The 21,602-nt window shown below is 41.6% G+C and overlaps 1 protein-coding gene across 1 annotated transcript in view; it reads left to right on the top strand.

Moving 5' to 3' along the window:
• me3 (malic enzyme 3, NADP(+)-dependent, mitochondrial) overlaps nucleotides 1-21,511 on the top strand; it is a 51,005-nt gene extending 29,494 nt beyond the window's left edge. Inside the window, exons 7-15 of the mRNA XM_066706284.1 lie at nucleotides 1,516-1,619; nucleotides 7,479-7,588; nucleotides 16,038-16,135; nucleotides 16,679-16,792; nucleotides 17,961-18,066; nucleotides 18,308-18,450; nucleotides 18,849-19,022; nucleotides 19,294-19,392; nucleotides 19,757-21,511. Coding sequence (XP_066562381.1) covers nucleotides 1,516-1,619; nucleotides 7,479-7,588; nucleotides 16,038-16,135; nucleotides 16,679-16,792; nucleotides 17,961-18,066; nucleotides 18,308-18,450; nucleotides 18,849-19,022; nucleotides 19,294-19,392; nucleotides 19,757-19,918 — 1,110 coding nt within the window. The 3' untranslated portion in view covers nucleotides 19,919-21,511. The remainder of the gene's footprint in view (nucleotides 1-1,515; nucleotides 1,620-7,478; nucleotides 7,589-16,037; nucleotides 16,136-16,678; nucleotides 16,793-17,960; nucleotides 18,067-18,307; nucleotides 18,451-18,848; nucleotides 19,023-19,293; nucleotides 19,393-19,756) is intronic.
• Nucleotides 21,512-21,602: the final 91 nt, after the last annotated feature.

Below are 21,602 nucleotides of genomic sequence, written 5' to 3'. Positions count from 1 at the left end.
TAGTCACCAAGAAAACAATTGGTAACACACTACGCCGTGAAGGACTGAAATCCTGCAGCGCCCGCAAGGTCCCCCTGCTCAAGAAAGCACATGTACAGGCCCGTCTGAAGTTTGCCAGTGAACATCTGAATGATTCAGAGGAGAACTGGGTGAAAGTGTTGTGGTCAGATGAGACCAAAATCGAGCTCTTTGGCATCAACTCAACTGTTTGGAGTAGGAGGAATGCTGCCTATGACCCCAAGAACACCATCCCCACCGTCAAACATGGAGGTGGAAACATTATGCTTTGGGGGTGTTTTTCTGCTAAGGGGACAGGACAACTGCACCGCATAAAAGGGACGATGGACAGGGCCATGTACCGTCAAATCTTGGGTGAGAACCTCCTTCCCTCAGCCAGGGCATTGAAAATGGGTCGTGGATGGGTATTCCAGCATGAGGTATTCCAGTAGAGAGAGAACAGGAGCGGGCCCAGGACGGAGCCTTGGGGAATGCCTGTGAGGAGAAGTTGGGGGGTGGATGAGGAGCCTCCCCATGTCACTTGGTAGGACCGGTCACTGTGGTAGAAGGAGAACCAGGTGAGAGCAGTCCCAGAGATCCCAAGGTCAGCGAGGCAGGAGAGGAGGATGGAGTGATCAACGGTGTCAAATGCTGCAGAGAGGTCAAGGAGGATGAGGACTGAGGAGAGGGAGGCTGTCCGAGCACGGCTGAGGGCGTCAGTGACAGCCAGGAGAGCCGTCTCAGTGGAGTGAGCTGTGATTGCAGAGGATCAAGGAGTGAGTGTTGGGACAGAAAATCCGAGAGCTGACGGTGGACCGCCTGCTCGAGAGTCTTGGAGAGGAAGGGAAGTAGGGAGACAGGGCGGTAGTTCTGAGGAGAGGTGGCATCAAGGGTTGGTTTCTTGAGCACTAAAAAAGAGCCCAAAGGAGGGCCATCACTAAGATACCAGGACTGAACGGCATGTAATATGTGGCCAGACTAAAATGTATTGATTTTTGTTGATCCTTAGCAAACAAACAACAGAAAACATAGAGACTGGATTGAGGTGTACAAAATCTGAATAGGATGAGACACAGCATACCAAAATATTGTCTTTAAACTCAACTAAGAAACCAGGACCAGCCATCGTAAATGGGAAATAAGTCCAACCCCATTAAAAAGATGCACTGGCAGCACAACTTTACATGAAGGGTTAGTCTTGTTTGAAATAAACTGCGAAGTCATGCTGTGGATGGCCAGTCACTGGGAGCCTCCGGGGTCAGTCCTGGTGGGGTTCTGTGCTCACTGAGCTGCTAAGATCTTAATGACTAATGTTTGCCAATTGGCCTCTGTAAACTTTATTCTAAAGCATAACAACAAATTCTAACCGACTGGTTCATTGTTTACACAGGATAAACAGCGGGGATCTGAAGATAACGGACAGCATAACCCATCGCGGAAACATATGTTTTGGTAGAAAGGTCATTAGAGGTTTGCAGTGAACTGCTGTGTGCTGATATTTATGGGAATGTTTTGCAGAGTCTCTTGGATGACCCTCTGTATATTGGACTGAAGCACAAGAGAGTCAGAGGGAAGGAGTATGATGATCTGATTGATGAGTTCATGCAGGCCGTGACAGACAAGTGAGTTACCTTTGTATTCTCACGCCACCGCCCGATCTGTCCTCCATACATGAGTGATGCTTCTGTACTGTCAGTCAGCCTCCTTCTCTGCTGCTGATGTTTTCCTTCACATCATTCTTGCATTTTTGAACGTCAGTATAATTTTTTTATTTGTATTTATTTAATCCATTGACATTTAAATTTTTATTTCTGTTTGTCTGTTTTTCCTCAGAGAAACAAAACAGTGGTAAAGTTAACACAATGGAAAAGTTTTATGAATCTGGCTCATCAGTAATCTTTTTCTGGGAGCAACTGAGGAAAAAATGTATTAAAATATACCCACTTATATTTTGTTTTGAAATGTACATGAAACATTTGCATGAACCAAAAGTATTTTTGCCGTTTGGACACCTCTATGGCTAGAGACATACTGAAATGGAAAATGCTAACAGCTGTATGCACTCTATGATGTGAATTTCAGCAGGCGTTCCCTAAACACTTATGATTGTAGAGAAAGATTTTACTTATTATTTTCTCCTTGGACAGGTGTTAGCATTATTATCCCAAGCCCATCACTGCACGCTGTATAACAGATGGTCAGTGAACGTGTTAACTGTATAACGGCACACCCACGCATGCCGATTGTCACGCAGTGCTCTGCAGGAACATGGGAACTTAAGACATCCAAATTCTCTTTACAGCCCGATACGGAGTATTAATATACTCGCCTTTTTGCCTTCCCCACAAAATGTAAGCCTGAAAGATTGCACAAACTTGACCAGAGATATAAATCTAGTCCTCATCCTCATCTGAACTTTTCATTTTGAACTTCCAAAACCTTGGGTATTGTGGGGATGTTTTGCAAGCAAAATAAACACATTTGCATTTCCATAAACCATACACTGCAGAGAAAACAAGTAAGAGATTAGTTGAATATATCATTTTTCACAATAGGCAATAAAATTGTATTAAAAAAAATCTCCCTGTAAGAAGGTAAGCCAATAAGTTGTTTTTAATGGACACCGCAGGTCCCCTCAAGCAGCCAATGATCCTCCATCCTTTGCTCGTAAGAGCTGCTGTTCAAGATTTTTCTTCAGCCTTTTGTGGCACAGGATCCAGGAATAGCAGAGCCCGATGGCGGGGCTCAAAGTGGAGAGTCGAAACAAGCGAGGTGTTTGTTTACCAAGAGAGGAAGAGAACAAGGATGTTTCATGTTGGATTAACAAAGAATGATATTGTGATGATGATATTGTGCGCAGCTGTGTCTGTCTCCAAAGACTGAGCTCCACATCTTCTCAGGGTTCATCCTAAATTGGCCAGTGGGACTGGATTAATAAGTGGCCTTAAACTTAAACTTGCAGATAAATTAGGCGTCACACCCATGCAAAGATTAATGTTGATCAGTGCTTCACTATTCCCCCTGCCAAGTTAACCTCTGATCATCTATCCTGAATCAGCTATACTTGTTTAGGAACCTGATCCTTGCTTTTTAAGTTGTTTATTAAACAAATTGAATATGTACTAGCTTAACCAATTTCTGTCCCTGCTTGCTCTTATCCAGGGTGACTTACATTTTTACAGTATATCACAATATTTTACATACAAAAACCCATTGACTATTGACATAGCTGGGTTTGTACTGGAGCAATGTGTCTACAGTGCTTTGCTCAGGGGTGCAACAGCAGTGTCCCCCACCTGGGATTGAACCCACAGCCCTCCACTTAGGAGTCCAGAGCCCTGACCACTACTGCACACTGTATGACATTTAAGATTTTAGGTAGAGATGGTAATAAGGTCTTAAGGTTGCATTTGGATTGTTAAAGTTATCAGTTACAGGACAGGCAATAGATGATTCATATATTTCCCAGTCTTGGGCACAGTGTCCTGACATTGTGTTTTGTGTGTTTTCCAAGTTTATAAAGGAAAATGAGGAGAAGAAATAGGTGAAGTGAAAGTAAAATCACATCCTTTAAATTCCTGCAAGTTGTGAAATACAATGGGTGTTGCTGTTAAAAAAAAAATTAGGAGGATAAGAGCTGTTCAAATCCCACTGGACTTTAATTGCTGTTATTTGACGTTGCCCATCTGGAGTTAATAATTTCAGTTGTAAAATAAGTTTGCTTTATTGATTTGATCTGCTGCACTAGCAATCATGCACTGTTCCCATTCATCTCAGCCTCGCTCTCACAGCCTCACAAGACCATTGTTTGAACGCTTCAGCAAAAAAACTCCATTCTGTTTGCTGTTTTGAATCATTTACTGAAACTTGTCATTTTTCATCATTACATTTGTATTACATTTGTATTACAATTACAGAAAATTAGAGATTTGTTTGAAGCATGATATTGCTCTTGAGACTGGTTTTAATCCCAGTATGACTCATCATGGAATCTGCTGCTACTTCCTCCCTGTAATTGAATAACAATAGTCCCATGAGTTAGTGGGTCTCCTGTATTGCAGGAAAACAAATCTCTCTGGAACATACTGCCGTTTCATCTAGGTATATAATCTGAAGCATGTCTCTTACTGTAGAGGAAAAGGGCTGTGAAGCCATGATATTCTGAATCCTCCTCTTAAATCATGACCACAGCAAAAGGCTCTGTTTATCTGTAGGGTTGCTGCTTTGTGCTCTCATGCTCAAACAGCACATGATAACAATGGCCATACAGAGTGGGAAGGGTATCTCTTGTTGTATCATTCCATCCATCTTCAAAACTTATCCTGGTGAGGGTCAGGATGGGACACCAGTCCATTGCTGTGCAACACACACAGGTCAATTTAGAGAGACCGATCAACCTAACCCACATTACTTTGGAGGGTGGGAGGAAATCAGAGTGCCCAGAGAAAACCCACAGGGAGACACAGGGAGAACATGCAAACTCCACACAGACACCCCTCCCCCCCAAGTCAGGATTTGAACCCAGGACCCCAGAGCTGTGAGGCAGCAGTGCTAAGCACCGCACCACTGTGCCACCCTCTTGTTGTATAAATTAATTACAATATTTTCCATTATTAAGGTGCTTTTTATCAACTGTTCACTACACACAAAATAATATATTAAGTAATAACAAAGTCAATACAATTGAAGGGGAAATTAATTTAGTCCAAGCTTGTAAAAGCCTGGATTGTGGTGCCACACTTAGTGCCAGCCTAATCTTTTGAATAATGTTATAGGAAACTAAACAAGGACAAGGCAGATAATGTCACTGCATTGAATCTTGTCCTCTAGGCTTTTGAAAGACCACTAACAGATGATCCAGCAGGAGTCCTGTTTGTGGGCCTGTGGCTCTAAAGGACAGGACGGAGCCGGTGGTGATCAATGTGCAGCATTGCTCACGAGCGGACTCCCTCTCCTCAGAGCCGCCAAGCCCAGACTGCGCCCGAGCAGCTGCACTGTGAAATCAGCCCAGATGAGTGTCTGGGAATGGTAGTGCGTTCCAGCTCTGTTCCCATGTTGAAACCAAGACTGCGCTATTTCTGGCAAGTGTGGGCTTCTCTGACACAGTGTGTTGCTACAGCAGCAGAGGGCAGGAAAAGTACTGCCCTTGCTTTGTGCTGGGGAACTCCGTGACATTGTGTGCGAACGCTTTGTGATTCAGAACAGTAGAGGTGCCAAAAGATCAGTCGCATCCTCCTTTTATGATCGGAAAAATACTTTACAGTGCATTTCTGATTTCTGTTTTGACTGTGCCTGCCAGCTAGCACATTTTTTCCTTTGAACATTTACTTAACTCTTCATTCTAGTAAACACAACATAGAGCTGAGCCTGACAGCCTCTGACACTCCACTATAGGGTTCATAAACATCCCCTTGCTTAAGCAGCTATCTCTGCCTACTCCAACATGAGTATTGGGGCAGATTATTAATTATAGTTACAATTCCATACAACCATAAATATTAATTACCGGTTTAGTAAGGTTAGAAATGATAATGACTATTCATTGTGTGGCACTGGTGTGGATTGTTGGTATTTATCCTAACTTACTCTGTCTCCTGATATACTTATGTATTGTATCAATATACTTTAGAAGCAAACAAACTTAGTACCAGCTATATCAGAATTATAATCCTCATTGCAGAACATAGAAATACAGAATTAAGTTATTATCTCATGAAACCTTGAAACTACACAGCATTTTAGTGCCAGGCTTTTGCACGCTCACAGACTGTATTCTGTCCAGTGAGAAAAATGTAAATAAAAGCCTGCAAATGTGTCTTCCTGTTCACTGCCTTGCAATCAGGATGTGTATTCTAAACAAATGTCAACTGATATCTGATCCTTTGGAATAGTGAGGGTGAAATCTTTGAAAGCCAATACTGTAATGTACAGCTGTGTCTGGGAGGCAGTTGTGGGGATGAGGCTTCTCTTGCTTCTCAACTGTAGTTTTTGGAATAATTGTGCCAAAAGACTCATAACCCAAAAATCTGTCATAATGTTATTTTGAAATGTGACCTCTGTCAAAAACAACTACCATCAAACCAACTTTTATATATTTGTCCAAATTTTATATAATTTCCTTGTGTATAGTTTGGTAGAGCAGAGTCTGAATCAAGTTTCCAAAACTGACATTGAGCAACCCAGTTTGGGACTGAATAGTGATTGGGAGGGAGTGGGTGCGGTTCGATGAGGTGTTTTCTGGTAAAGAAAGTTATCGCTGAGCTTGTTTTTCATAATCATCTGGATTTCATTTGCCACGGTTTTTAAACATATGCTAATGTCCGATTTCGGAGTCACCATTTTAATGAACTCAAATGTGTTTATTTGTAAGGGATAGTTGTGTGTGTTTGCAGAGAGTTCTTAAGCTGAGGAGCTACTAATTATCCGGTGCCCCACTTTTCTTTGCCATTGCCAGCTTGGTCAGGTGATCTTTTGAAGGTTATCCTTTGCAAACTGGCTGTCTGGTCTTGATGGGTTATGACTCAATATGGTTTGTTCTTTTGGAGTCACGATCCGATTGCAGTTGGTTCTGTTTATTCCCCTTGTGAGATGTTTTTCAAAGCACACCGTTAAGAACACTAAACACAGATGTCTGAGTATTCAGCTATTTTGGGGAGTCTCATTGATGACTGATTGCCATCTGGTTTGCATTCAGAGAATCTAGATAGTGGATGTGGGGGTGGAGCTTGGGGACATATGGAGCTTGGGGTTTGTCACCTATTGTGTAATATACATGTCTTTTGAACGAAATAAGAAATGGCTGTAGATATAAAAACTTACATTACATATTAATTTGGTTGTGAAGGTTATTTATTTCAGAAATGTCATTAGGCAATGCATGCAGAATTTTATTGTATTGTATTTTAGGGTTTTCCCTCTCCTTTTTTTTAACCTTAAAAATGTATATAATCACCTGTGAACCACATTTTCCAGTAAAGACGTGCAGGAGAATCTCACAATGTATTGTAAGGAACTAGGAAGGAAGCACAACAACCTTGAACACTGAGCAAGCATTCTTTCTGGACCTTTCATACTTCATACATAAAAGACAGGTCTTTAAGTCCATATGGCTTTTGCTTTAAGTCCATATGGTATACCAATTAGGATGGCCGATGCACAGAGGGCATGTGTGTCCATCTTCATCTCATCTGTGTTGGTATAAAGGTCCCAAATTAGAAGGAAATGCAAGGGAAATTAAAAAAAAAAAAAAAAATCTGTACAGGGTTTTGTGTTGAGTCTGGCATTTGTGCTTTCTTATTGTGAATAATTGTAAGGATATTGCTTGCTTCGGTCAATGGACATTAGACATTTTCAGCTATTTTGCGATCAGGTCAGATATTAACTTACTGTTGATCATTATCTTAAAGTATGTGGAAGTGTGAATAATCTCTGCCTGAGGTAATTTAATCAGTGGAAATATCATCCTCTTTGTCTCTCCTCAGATATGGAATGAACTGCTTAATCCAGTTTGAGGACTTTGCCAATTCCAATGCATTCCGCATTCTGAACAAGTACCGGAACAGATACTGCACCTTCAATGATGACATTCAAGGTAAGTAACTGATTACTTTCTCCCATTTCCCATCAGTCACTATTAATCCTCTGTGTGGAGTCTATAGAAATGCACTCTGTTACACCAAGAGAGACTTCTATTCATCTAAAGATGCAGCTTGCTGAAGGGACTTATACTTTGAACCGGTTTGTTGTTTTTCTCTCATGCTATTTTGTACAATAACACTGCGGTGGCCTGTGGTGCTCAGCTCCCAGGCTGTAGAATGTATATCTGGAGGGGCCTTTCATTTTATCATTTACTTACAACTGTTTCTGTGGGAAATATTTAAAGTTGCTGTTTGAGAAGGACGGAACATACATACTGGTTGATTAAAAAATAAAATGAAAGACAATGTGACAATGCTCCTCTGCACCTGAGAGAAAGCAGTGGAAATGGGCTGAATGAGTCAAGGGGACTTGTAGAAATGTGCCTCTTCATTGCCTTGCCAAAACCTCAGAGGTCACGGCTCATCTTGAGAGGTGAGCCTGGCAGCCACAGTGTGTGTCTGCGGTTTTGGAGGCTTGGCAATCAGAAGTGAGCTCTAGCCTCCCCAGCAGTGCTTCACCTGCAGGGCTAAAGCACAGCTCCCTGCAGGAGACCAGCCCAAACTATCGTCTCTTTCCACTGTGGATCTTGGCCAAGCCACTTCCCAGTCTCAGAGCCCTCCCTTCAAAGCGCACAATGTGCCGTTTAATCCAGCTGGATTTGTACATTCCAAAATATAGATTGTGCCAATGAGTGGTTTTGTGTGAGAAGTTACAAGTCATTATTTATTAAAGCACTGTCTTGAAGTATGAAATGTCCCACAAGCGAGCTTGCCTGCCATCCAAGGCTCTTGTGCTTCCTCCTGAGCGGCGTATGGGACCGTTTAGTGGCAAGTGCAGAGCTCCTCAGTCCGTCTGTGCCTCGAGAAGCGCTGTGACCTGGCTCTCACTCTGCCCTTCTTGTTCCTCCAGTATTGAACAGCAGGGTTGTATGTGGGAAAATATGTGCTGCTTATCAGAGCCTTGACCGCAGAATGAGTCAGACAGTCTTGCCTTGGTGCTGCTCATCATTGAAGGCAGGGGATATGAGTCTTTAGAGGGCATTGAAGACTGGAGCTTCGGCCAGGAACATGTGTTTTCCCACTAGAATCTTCTCTAAAACTCATAACTTATTTTAAGCAGTCCATCTGGAGTTATACTCATTGCTGACCTGGAAGATGAGCTTTACATACTGTCTGACACATAGAAAATTCACTCTTTTAAAGCACAAATACAGGACATTTCTCACAAGTATATAAAATGCCTTCCAATGCCCTTTTAACTGACACTGGGCCGTTAGGGTTTTCTGTAAATTGTGGAGAAAAGGGAAACTACTCATATTAAAATTTAAATGAAAAAAAAAGAAAAATAACCAAAACAACTTGTAACTATTCCATTGCTTTACTCCCAAACAATGCTATGGACCAACAATAATTACATTTGTATTTCTGCATACATGTGCAAAGTAAATATTCCCAAGCCCTGTGTATAATTCTACTGTGGAAAGTATGCGCACACCCACACAGCAGCACCTTCTGTGGCCCAACAGCACCCACCTCCTTGTTCCCTTTACTACAGTTTAGCAGGGGAATGTAAGACGGCTCCCACAGTACCTTCCAGCCTACTTACCCTGCGTAAACTGAGAGAAGGAATGGGAGAATAGACATTCCCACAGCACTGACTCCAGCTAATGGTATTTCATGGCAACTGCTGGGATTTTCTCAAGGAGCCACTGTTTTTGTTTTACTGCACAGTTGAGCTTAATAAAAATGAGATCCAAGCTCCCACTGGTAGCCTACAGTGGGGGAAAAAAGTATTTGATCCCCTGCTGATTTTGTACGTTTGCCCACTGACAAAGAAATGATCAGTCTATAATTTTAATGGTAGGTGTATTTTAACAGTGAGCGACAGAATAACAACAAAAAAATCCAGAAAAATGCATTTCAAAAAAGTTATAAATTGATTTGCATGTTAATGAGGGAAATAAGTATTTGACCCCTTCGACTTAGTACTTGGTGGCAAAACCCTTGTTGGCAATCACAGAGGTCAGACGTTTCTTTTAGTTGGCCACCAGGTTTGCACACATCTCAGGAGGGATTTTGTCCCACTCCTCTTTGCAGTTCCTCTCCAAGTCATTAAGGTTTCGAGGCTGACGTTTGGCAACTTGAACCTTCAGCTCCCTCCACAGATTTTCTATGGGATTAAGGTCTGGAGACTGGCTAGGCCACTCCAGGACCTTAATGTGCTTCTTCTTGAGCCACTCCTTTGTTGCCTTGGCTGTGTGTTTTGGGTCATTGTCATGATGGAATACCCATCCACGACCCATTTTCAATGCCCTGGCTGAGGGAAGGAGGTTCTCACCCAAGGTTTGACGGTACATGGCCCCATCCATCGTCCCTTTGATGCGGTGCAGTTGTCCTGTCCCCTTAGCAGAAAAACACCCCCAAACCATGTTTCCACCTCCATGTTTGATGGTGGGGATGGTGTTCTTGGGGTCATTCCTCCTCCTCCAAACACGGCGAGTTGAGTTGATGCCAAAGAGCTCGATTTTGGTCTCATCTGACCACAACACTTTCACCCAGTTCTCCTCTGAATCATTCAGATGTTGGCAAACTTCAGATGGGCCTGTACATGTGCTTTCTTGAGCAGGGGGACCTTGCGGGCGCTGCAGGATTTCAGTCCTTCACGGCGTAGTGTGTTACCAATTGTTTTCTTGGTGACTATGGTCCCAGCTGCCTTGAGATCATTAACAAGATCCTCCCGTGTAGTTCTGGGCTGATTCCTCACTGTTCTCATGATCATTGAAACTCCACGAGGTGAGATCTTGCATGGAGCCCCAGACCGAGGGAGACTGACAGTTATTTTGTGTTTCTTCCATTTGCGAATAATCGCACCAACTGTTGTCACCTTCTCACCAAGCTGCTTGGCGATGGTCTTGTAGCCCATTCCAGCCTTGTGTAGGTCTACAATCTTGTCCCTGACATCCTTGGACAGCTCTTTGGTCTTGGCCATGGTGGAGAGTTTGGAATCTGATTACTGGACTGTGCTTTAGGACTAGTAGGAGCTGGCAGAAGAATATGATGTCCTTCATGTCTTGTGAAGTAAAGTAACATGGCTACTCGTGCTACTTCTCACACACTGATTATGACTTCAAAAGCAAACTGTTGAGCGGCAATTGCCGGGAAATCCTGTGAATTTAGTCTGCATTCATCACTGCACTCCTGTTGATTAAAGCATAGCTTAACCTGTGTTTCTGTTTGACCTCTTCATTTAATTGTAAGCAAAATTTGGCCCAACATTGCAAGTTTAGGAAATTCTGTGTGCAAGATTAAGCCTTCATAGACATTTCAATAGTTCTCTAGCAATTGAAGAGTAATACAGCACTTTCTCTTTATCTAACCTTTGTAATAGCAACTTTTTTATATATGTACATTTTTTTATAATACGAGTATTATATATAGGTCTATATTACAAATCTAATTCTATTAGGACACTTTGGTAGTGTATGCTGTAATGCATTTTATAAAATCTATTATGGTGTTCTACCCCTCAAACATCTGTTGTGACAGATACCAGGCCAAGTACCACAAAACCTCATGAGTTTCCAAGGCCTTGGTCTGTAAATGTATGTAAAGTACAGTGTGTACAGAAAAACAAGCTTTGAGCTGTATCACGGTCAGCTGTTTTGTCTGCAAATTTTTCCTTGTAACGACGCTGCTGGCTTTAATTATTATACAAGTATAAATGTGGATGGTTGGCTGGTTGTTTACTCATTGTGCAAGTCATGCTATATGTTTGGTTAGACCACACACATACAGCCCGGCCTTCACAGGGATCGTACTTTAGTTAAATCTCTTAAAAATGTTTTTAATAAAGTGAGAGGAACAACCCTCCCTGTTTTCACTGTAATATTAAGATCATAAGAGGCTACCGAGGAGAGGATGCCTTTCTAACAGTCTGGTAATGATGACTTGCGCGATGGTTAGATAACTCCATCAGTTCTCCTTAAAGGCCCACCCCAGTGACAGCGAAAGAATCCGTACAGACTTCACAGTTTGTTCCCTTCACCCAAAGCCCATTGTTAAGGAAGTGGCTTAATTTATTCCGGAGATTATATATTTAAGTCCCAATTAATATCAGATCTAGAAGGCCAGAGATGAACAGTATGACTTTCAAAGCTTTCTACTGAAGTGCAGTGTTAACTCCAGTGCTTCTGGGACCTAACTAGGTTCAGCTAAAACTCCCCAACTAAGTGAAAATTATATGATTTTATTTCCTCCCTTCTGTGCCTTAGCTGTCTTTTACTTTGCTGCTTTTAATCTGGAGCATTTTTTTCCTCTGCAGGATAAAGCTTTTGAATAACTTTGATCAGAAGTCTATTCTTGGGTTAAACACTCAGTTGGCCAGAATAAAAAGGACTGGATTAAGCAGTCAGCATCTGTGGTGTTCCTTTAATGAATAGATGTTATTCATCAATACTGATACTGCCCTTTGCAGTTTATTAAGAATCTCGAGGCCTTGGTTTAAATATACAGCCGAAAGCTAGGAGTTGAGGGTGCACAGAACTGAATTCTGATTGACATGAGGATTAGAGACTAATTTTGGTTTATTTAGAAATTAATGCACACATTTTTCATTTTTGTTTTTAATTAAACTATGAGTCACTGACTTAGATCATATAATCTCTCCAGCTGTAATGTAAATGATAACAGCTAAATTACTTAAGTGGGAGACAAGCCAGATATTTGTTCAAGGCTCATTCTTTTTTGTCAAGATTGTATTGAGCAATGAACCAATTGTCTCTGCCAACACAGGGAATTAGTTCTCCTTGAGCACTACTGATTAAACATGTACTACTGATGTTGCCAAGAATAGTTAGATCGGCCTGTGACAGGTGAGCTAAGATTCTGTCCCAAGTCCACAATTTCATTCCTCCATCTCTCAGTGGCCCATCTGGGATTAGAGAGCCATTCTCTCCTCTAAAGCACATAACAGACATGAAGCTTCAGATGTTTCAGTTCTAAAACACCATGCCTTGTATTACCATGAGTAACACCCTGTCAATTCTCCTACGAAACCTTTCTGCCATCCTTTAGTTATAGGGTCTGCCTTAGTGGCCATACATACTCTTCAGAAGCCCAGTATCTGCACTTGTGTGTCTTATTCACTGTGGCTAATTGTAAAGGTAATACACTGATTACTTCATGTATGTGTGCACATCTAAAAGTGTGTAGATATCTCGAAGAAACACAGATTTGTGTGCACCGTGTGGAGACACTACAATGGCATAGGGCCAGATGTAACAAGATCGGTTCAACGTTGGACCAAGGAGGTACTGGACAGGACCCAAAGAGACAAAATAAAAGTAAAAGACCTCTTTTGGGACATGTTCAGTGTTGTGAGAATCATTTACAGCGCAAGCATTGGGTGAAGATAGCTGAGGGCAAACCATTTTGAGGAGCGTCCCGTGGAGTGATGAGTCTTGCAACACACGGTTTGCTTCCTGTGGGCCAGTGGGCGTGTTGTGGCAGCTTGGAGATCTCTTTGATCCAGTGAAAAAAACATTCTTGACTTGTTCGGAATCTTGACCTCAGTCCCATAAAACATTTTTTGGATGAGATGGAACCACTCGGAACTGAAACCATAGAGACCGACTCCCCTCACTGCACTGGAAACACAGCTGCAGGAGAAATGGCAAAGTATGTTTCTGGCCCTCTATCAAAAGGTGGTGGAAAGTGTCCCTACCACAACTACACATGCACATATTTTATTACATAAGTATATCTACATGAACCTCCACTAAATGGCTAGTTGCCTCATTAAATTACTAGTTAGATGATCTCCCTGCCATACAAACAAGCATGCGCACAAGGATTCTGGCACAGTATCATGGATAGATGTGATGTATACACTTATTGTAACCCATACTATGTGCAATGTTACCTCACTACAGGTAAATAAATGTTAAAGAGAAGGCAAGTCATATCAGTGGACTGGTTTTAAATCTACAGCCATGTGACTTTAAAAAAAGTCATATTCTGTACACTTTAAAAAATAATTCAATTTAACAAGAATGTAAGTAACCTAAAACAGGATGTTAATTTAAGAAAGTCTTATGCTTGATCATTCAGAAAGCCATATAAGGATATGAAGCTAATCGCTGGGGAGCTGTGGTGTACACAATTCCCCAGTTCACATATCTTTTAGCCCTGTCCTTCCAAAACCACTTTTCCCCCTTCCCCCCACATGGAATGAACTGTCATTGTACTGTGGGATATGGGAAAGCAGTTATACATTTTATTAGACTATATCATACTGCGTTGAACTGTAGTGCCCTTTCAAGACTGGAGGTCGATATCTAAGGAACATTTTTTTATACGAGTCATTTATACAGCAAATGACAGCCTTGCATTGATACAGAGGCTTGTATTTACCAGAGTTGTTTAAAATGTTTGAACCGAACTTGGAGCAAGAGTGGGATGGGATGTGTGAACAAGTCTTTCAGTGGATTCTCTGATATTACAGTGCATCTTTGTTTGTTAGAGGCCTGTCTTCGTGACCTCCTGCTTCAGTTCCTAGGTGAATTATCCCACAAATAAATAAATGTTAGACTCTTCAATGTGGAATATGTCTGCAAAGACCCAGCTACAGGATTTTTTAAATGTAATTAGAGTAAAATCTTGCTCTTATGTAGTGCCTTTCATAGCAGTTGCGATACTGAACGACTAGACAATGCTAAGTTCTCGCATCCAGGGTGCCACAGTATCCAACCCTGAACACCAGCTTGGCCACAGCAACAGTTCGCAGCAGGGGTGGGGCAGGAAACAAATTTAATTAAATTTAGGAGACTCTAGCCATTGTTTATTTATATGTATAAACAATCTGTTTTGAATTGTGTGGTGTCACTGGGGTAAACACCTCAACATTTAGCAGTAAAACGATACATGGCTGAAATTGCAAGGATAAATAAAGCAGGTTATCTGGGCTGATCTTTAGACCGTCTGTCAGACTGAAACTCATTGCCTGCAGGCACACTTAGTGTTCATACTTTGTCAGAAACTGATGTTGTATTCACTTGATAAATGGCCACAGTATATATAAATACTTAAATACTCGTGTCTCTGGATACATAATATGACATCCTATGAAAAGTGCATAGATGTGGAACTGTATGGCACCCATTTCATCCAGTGAATCTCTCTTGTTTTTCTATAAAACTCCATGCCCTGTCATGGCTTTCCTGAACAATCTCATACATGTAATTGAAAAACCACATAAGGAGCGGAGTGACCTTCCTGTTGAAAGAGATGAGATTATTTGTATATCCACTAAAGCCTCTGTATAAACATCTAAATGCCACCAGTGTTTATAAAAGCATGGGCTCGTTTGGGGGGCATTAGTGCCAAATGGAGCAGGAAGCCCCTGTATTAAAAGGATATCCGTCTGAGTCACTTGTAATGCAGGCTGATGCTGCTGCACAGGAATAGGAGCTCAAGTATGCACCAGGACTCTGCAGCCTGGGGACACACATGAGATTGTCACTTATCTAGGCAGTACTATCCACTGCTCTCTGAGAGAAGCTATCAGTTCAGGTAGCACTGCTATCAAGTCGTGGATGTTGAACAGCTCATCGCTCACACATTATAGACTTCCTGTAGTCCATGGCCAGAATTTCATTTTCAGTGCAGGCAACATTGCACACATCTCCATCATGTCGTGAGAAGGATAACTGCCAAAACACGAGTTTGGCTAATTCTTAAAAGAAGGCCTCCTGTAGTGCACAGGTTTTGGAGCTCAACACAAATTAAATCCCACTGAGAAATTAGGAAAGAGATGTAGAAGGAGGCTCTTTGTTGCCCTCATGTGTTCACACTATGGTATAGGTCCATTACTATTTATGTATGTGTGTGTGTCTATTCTCAACTGCCTAACAGCTGAAGCTTGGTTTCTACCAAAAACATTTGGGGCAAAATCAAATAGTGTTAGGCAGATTCCAGCAACTTGATCAGAGTTCAGATTTGATCAGAACTGAAACATTCCAATATTTCAGATTTATTTTCTTCCATTTGTCTGTTTTCCGTGACTTCTTAGTTCCTTAATGAGTTATGAATGTATTTTATTAAACAAATGCATGAGACGTGAAATTTTTGGAGTGTAGATCAGAAGATTCTCTTGGCAGTTCTTCTAATAGGCTGCATGATTATGGTTGCCCGTCATCACAGTCTGTGACCTGGAGGCCTGATGGAGACTGGCATAGTGCTTCGTAGTTTCATGGGTTGTCATTCAAGGTATTCCAATATGGTTGTCGTCTTATGTTTTAGTGTCAGGTGCCCCTTATTAACGAGGTCTTAAAGGGTTCTAATGCTGTTCGTAATGGTGAAAACAAAAGTGCCAACAAGCTCCCTGGTCCTCATCTCCCCTGTCAGGCACCGCCTCCGTCGCCGTGGCTGGCCTCCTCGCTGCCCTGAGGATCACCAAGAACCAGCTCTCCGAACACAAGTTTGTCTTCCAGGGAGCCGGAGAGGTGAGGCTGTCTGTGTGTATTTGAGGTTGGGTGACTGAGTTTATGTGTTTAATTTAAAAACTTGATAAACTTGGTTTTGTATTTAGCTTGATGAAGTAAGGAAAATACATTATCCTATTGCAATGAAAACCAAGTCGCAACTTTCTCTTTTCAAAATTAGACCAATCAGACTTGATCAACAACAATGTACTTATTTCCACCCATTGTATGCCACATGTCCTGCCAGAACTTTAAAATCAGGGTAGAATGCCAGAACTGCTCCACATGCTGTGAATTACAACTGCTCCTGATGTATTGAGATTGTTTTGTGATAGTTATTCCTCTTTAGAGCTATGTTGTATGAATTGGAACTTCATCAAAAGTTGTAATGACTTAATTTCATGACAGATTCCCTATGATTCTAACTATATATTTACTTATCTATTTTGTGACTTGAAAATCCACTTTGCTCATTTATGGTCTCTTTGCTACTGATGACTATTTGAGTCTTTCAGTCCCTGCCCATGTCTCCTGATGGCCTGTATCTGTGTCCTTGTCTTTTAGGCTGCCATGGGCATTGCCCACTTGATCATTATGGCCATGGCTAAGCAAGGCATCCCCCACTCCGAAGCTGTGAAGAAGATCTGGATGGTTGACTCCAAGGGGCTCATTGTCAAGGTTATGCCCGACTTACACCCTTTCCTTCGCCACCTTCTGAGTCAGCATACCCTCAAGGGCGCCATGACTACATTGAACAAGCTCCTCAAATCCACTCCTTTAGATGGCTTGTGCTTGCATTGGTGAATCTGCAGTGCAGCAGTGTGGAGTAGCAGTTAGGGCTCTGGACTCCTGAGCTCTGGATGTTGAGTTTAATCCCAGGTGGTTTGTTCTGCTGTGGTACCCTTGAGCAAGGTCCTTCACCTCAGTTGCTCCAGTAAAAATAACAAAAACAGCTGTATGAATGGTAATTGTATGTTAAAATAATGTGATTTATTGTAACGATTGTAAGTTGCCGTGGATCAGGGTGTTTGCTAAGAATTGTAAATAATGAAGTATAAGAGGGGGGGAAGAACATCAAAGTATCACAAAGAGCTCCAGTTTTGATTATTTTTTTATGTGGGTAAAACTTGACTGTAATTCTGAAGAGAGGCCAGCCAAGCCATCTGAACCTAGAGCCCTGCCGAATCATCAGAGACCCATGTTATCATGCTAATTGACTGTAATCTGCAAGGTGCAAGGTAGTTTTCATCAGTACGCTTACTATAGTGACATTTTGAAGTTACGTGCCAAGTCCCCAAGGCCACTGTGATCGGAGTGGTCATAATAGGATTCATAGGTGAGAAGGATAAAATAGTCTTATGATGCAGCTGATAAAAAAAACAGATTGTATTTCTTTTCCAGGCATTCTTCAATTGCATGTGATGCCTGAGAAGGCAATTGAGAAGACTCCAGCAAAGCCTGAAACATCACGAACAGCTTAGTGATTATTATCACTAAGCCTTTGCCCATGCCATCTGATACATGTGAACATAAAAAATTAATTGTTAAATTCAATTTTAAAAAGTAATGTCAGTTTAGAAGCCATTAGTCTACCAGTGGGAGCGATTACATTTCTTGCTTTTTGTTTTGGGAAGAAAGCTGGAGTGAATTGTCCACACAGCTGCCACAGTATTACAGAAAGCCCTGCTGCTCTGAGCTTCATGCAATTTAAAGCTGGTCTTGCACAGCAAGTGGCTAATCTGGTTTAGTCCCAGTTACTAAGTGAACAGGAGCTGAAGTGAGAATGTGAGGGGGACACATATGGGGACAACAGGGTGTGTGACATTGTCTGTGCTATGATCCGCAGGGCCGGGGACACCTGAACCACGAGAAGGAGCAGTTCGCCCAGGATCACCCGCAGGTCAGGACCCTGGAGGAGGTGGTGCAGATCGTCAAGCCCACGGCCATCATAGGTAGGCAGGGCACACTGGGCCCTCCCAGTGGGGGAACAGGGGCCTGCAGACATGGGCCAGGCTAGTATGTAGCTGATAACGTGATCACAAGGCCAACCCGACTTAGTGAAAGGACACACTAATGCGCTGGTCTTCCCTCAACCATACAACAACAGTTGACTAACTGAAGTGAAAAGCATCTTATTTAAAAACGTTTCCGATGTACAGCTGTCTGACCATCAGCCTGTCATCTTGTTTTCAGGTGTTGCTGCCATTAATGGAGCCTTCACAGAGAAGATTATAAAGGACATGGCCTCCTTCAACGAGAAGCCCATCATTTTTGCCCTGAGTAACCCCACCAGTAAGGCGGAGTGTACAGCTGAGCAGTGCTACCGGCTCACAGAGGTATGCCTCCCTCCCACATGTGCTGTTCTCACATGTGCATCTACTGCTGGCAAAAACCAAGCTGTCCAAATCCATACTTTAATTTGTAGGAGCAGGAAAATGCTGTGAACGGAAAAACTACAGAACATACATGATATTGTAGCTGTGATTAAACGCTGTTCCTTTTTGGCATTGCATGTTAATCCTAGTGTACTATTTTGTATAATTTGTAGGGGAAATGAAAAAAAGAATGGCACAGAGGTGACTTGCCTGTAAGATATGAGGGTTTATGATGTAAAAGAAAACGAGAGGTAGACATGTTAGAGGTGGATGCAAAGTTCTGTCGCATAACCTTTTTCAGAATAATTATGGTATTTCTCAATGATGTAATGTAATTTTTCCCCACTCCTTTTTGCCAGGGTCGTGGCATCTTTGCCAGTGGCAGTCCCTTCGATAAAGTCACGCTGCCTGATGGACGCACATTCATCCCAGGCCAAGGCAACAATGCCTATGTGTTCCCAGGGGTGGCTCTGGGGGTGATAGCCTGTGGCGTACGCCATATCTCTGATGACATCTTCCTCACCACCGCAGAGGTACAGCCTGCCACTCACACCTCTGTATATCAAATCCTTGTTTTTGCTTTTAATGACATGAAGTCACCTTAGTTTTTGGGTGATTGAAATTGGGTCTAATTGTCATCACTCTGAGTCTCAGTAATGTAATCTTTTAAAATGTAGCTGTTTGGCAACCAGTACAGCAAAATGACCCACTGGAGTTTACATGAAGCCCACAGAAAGATGCTGCTCTGAGGTCTGTGGTTTTCTTCACATGCACAAACTCTAGTGAAAACTGTATCCCCCTCAGGCCATCGCTGAGATGGTGACAGAGGAGAACCTGGCTGAAGGGCGACTGTACCCTCCTCTCAGCACCATCAGGGAGGTTTCCTTCAAAATCGCTGTCAAGGTGAGGGTTGCCGTTGGACTCTGGATTAGATGGTCTTTGAGCCTTTGGATTACATCTAAAATGCTTTTCTACTTTTGTTCCTTCATGAGTGAATTGAAATCCCTTGCTTTCCATTACTGTTCATTTGAACTCAAATTTAGGAACACAGTTGTTTTATCAAATTAATAATTTTAACTCGGTGGAAAACACCCTTTCAGGACATTATCTTCCTTAAAACACTTGAAGCAAACAGTGTCTACAAGCAGTCCCTGAATTAAATGTTTGTAGTACCTAGATTTTGCCTAAAGCTACTAATTGTGTGTGATTATTATATATTCCTTTAACTCCAATGAGATGATCTTGAATGCGAATTATTTCCTTTCAGATTGTGGACTATGCCTATAAGAAGGACATTGCTTCGTGGTACCCTGAGCCTAAAGACAAAGAGGCCTTCATCCGCTCTCACATCTACAGCCCTGACTACGACTCCTTCTCCCTGGATTGCTACTCCTGGCCGAAGGAGGCCATGGAGGTTCAGGATGTGTAAAACAGCTGCACATAGCCAAGCTCTCCTATTACATATATATATATCTGACACTGCTGACATATCGACGCAATGCTGACTCGTGCATCTTTAAACTGCTGCATTAGAAGCAGAACAATCAAAATCACCTTTCATCAGGGGGTGATAAAAATACTACTTTGCATTTAAGACAATGTTAAAACATTTAAATCTACTTTTTATTTTATAAATGCAAACTCTTAATGCCACACTGACTGAGGGTGACAAGTTATAACTCCTGAAACAGACTTAATACTCTGCTTTTGCTGGCCAAAAACGTCTCCCCTCAGAAAACAACTAAAGCCTTGTCACCAATTCCACTTGCATGAAGCCTCGAGTCTTCTGCCACCACAGTACGCATCCCAGACTCTCCTGCTAGTACCTCTTTAATGATGATGTGTTCCTACGCATAAAGTTTGGTTTGCAGAGTCTTTCTCAGGCTGTAATTAATGAAGGCCTTCAAAATCCAAGACTATTCCTGGCTTCATATTTTACAGTTAGTCTAACACTTATCCCTGAGTCTGAGGAGTCTTTTGGGTATTAATGTAGTACTGCAACACTCACATACAAAATATTGATTACTATTGGTTTTGAGATGCCATAGTTCCCCAATACCCTTTTCAATAGAACTAATATATATATATATATATATATATATATATATATATATATTAGGTGTAGGTTTTGACATTTTAAATTGGCAACCTTTTTAAATCATTGAACATGAATATTTCTATTTTAGAACAGTTTCTACTGGGAATGGTTATTTGTAAGTGGCAGGCATAATTGTTGGTATATTATTGCCTACCATACACTGTGTACTGCACTATATAAATGAAGCATGTACCAAATATATTAATCTCATGAATGAAGTCATGAATACTGTGTGGTTAATCATGTTTAAACATGGATTGTCTCTTGGGTCTCGTCTGCCAAAGTAATGTAAAACTTTAATGGTGCGATTTGGACATGTTGTGGCCTGTGCAGCTGAAGTGACACTAATTTTAACATCTACTTTTTATGAAGAATAATTTTACAGTAGGTTTACATATCATTTTCCAGCTGCCAATGGGATGTTCAAATGAAGTGGAATATGTTATCCCAATTGTGTTGAAATTGATTTGTTTAATTCAGAAACCGATAAGCATTGACGGCAGAGTCATTGTTAATTACAATAGTTTATTGGCATTCTATTGCTTCCCATCAGTTCACGGTATTTCGTTATTTTCATTAGTACGTACAAAGGCTCTTAAGCGCACAATCCAGAACAGTTATATTGAATGTTAAGGTGTTATTTTGTTTCAGAAAGCTGAAGGTATTGTTTTTTCCCCACCATTAGTTGGCATGCTGTATATCAACTACCACTGAAACCTTTGCTGCAGTCCAATCCACTCTCAGGGACTTCAACCAACACATCTGCCCTGTTCTCTCCATTTGGATCGTATGTTCAGTACAGCATTTCAAATGTCCGATAAACCAGAGATGAATATATTCCTACACTGTACAAACAACAGTATGAGGAAAACAGCAGTGATGTTCTTTCAAAAAGCAATTTCAATAAATGTCCTTTGTAAATTGTTTTTGTTGTTGTATTCATTTGGATGACAGCATATAAGTGAGGAGTGAACCCCGTATTCAATAAATTACAATTATATAAAAACAAAAAACA

The sequence above is a fragment of the Amia ocellicauda genome, chromosome 6 (genome assembly GCF_036373705.1).
Source record: "Amia ocellicauda isolate fAmiCal2 chromosome 6, fAmiCal2.hap1, whole genome shotgun sequence".
NCBI lineage: Eukaryota > Metazoa > Chordata > Actinopteri > Amiiformes > Amiidae > Amia > Amia ocellicauda.
The sequence above is the reverse complement of the archived record's forward strand: the minus strand, read 5'-3'. Positions and strand labels throughout refer to the sequence as shown.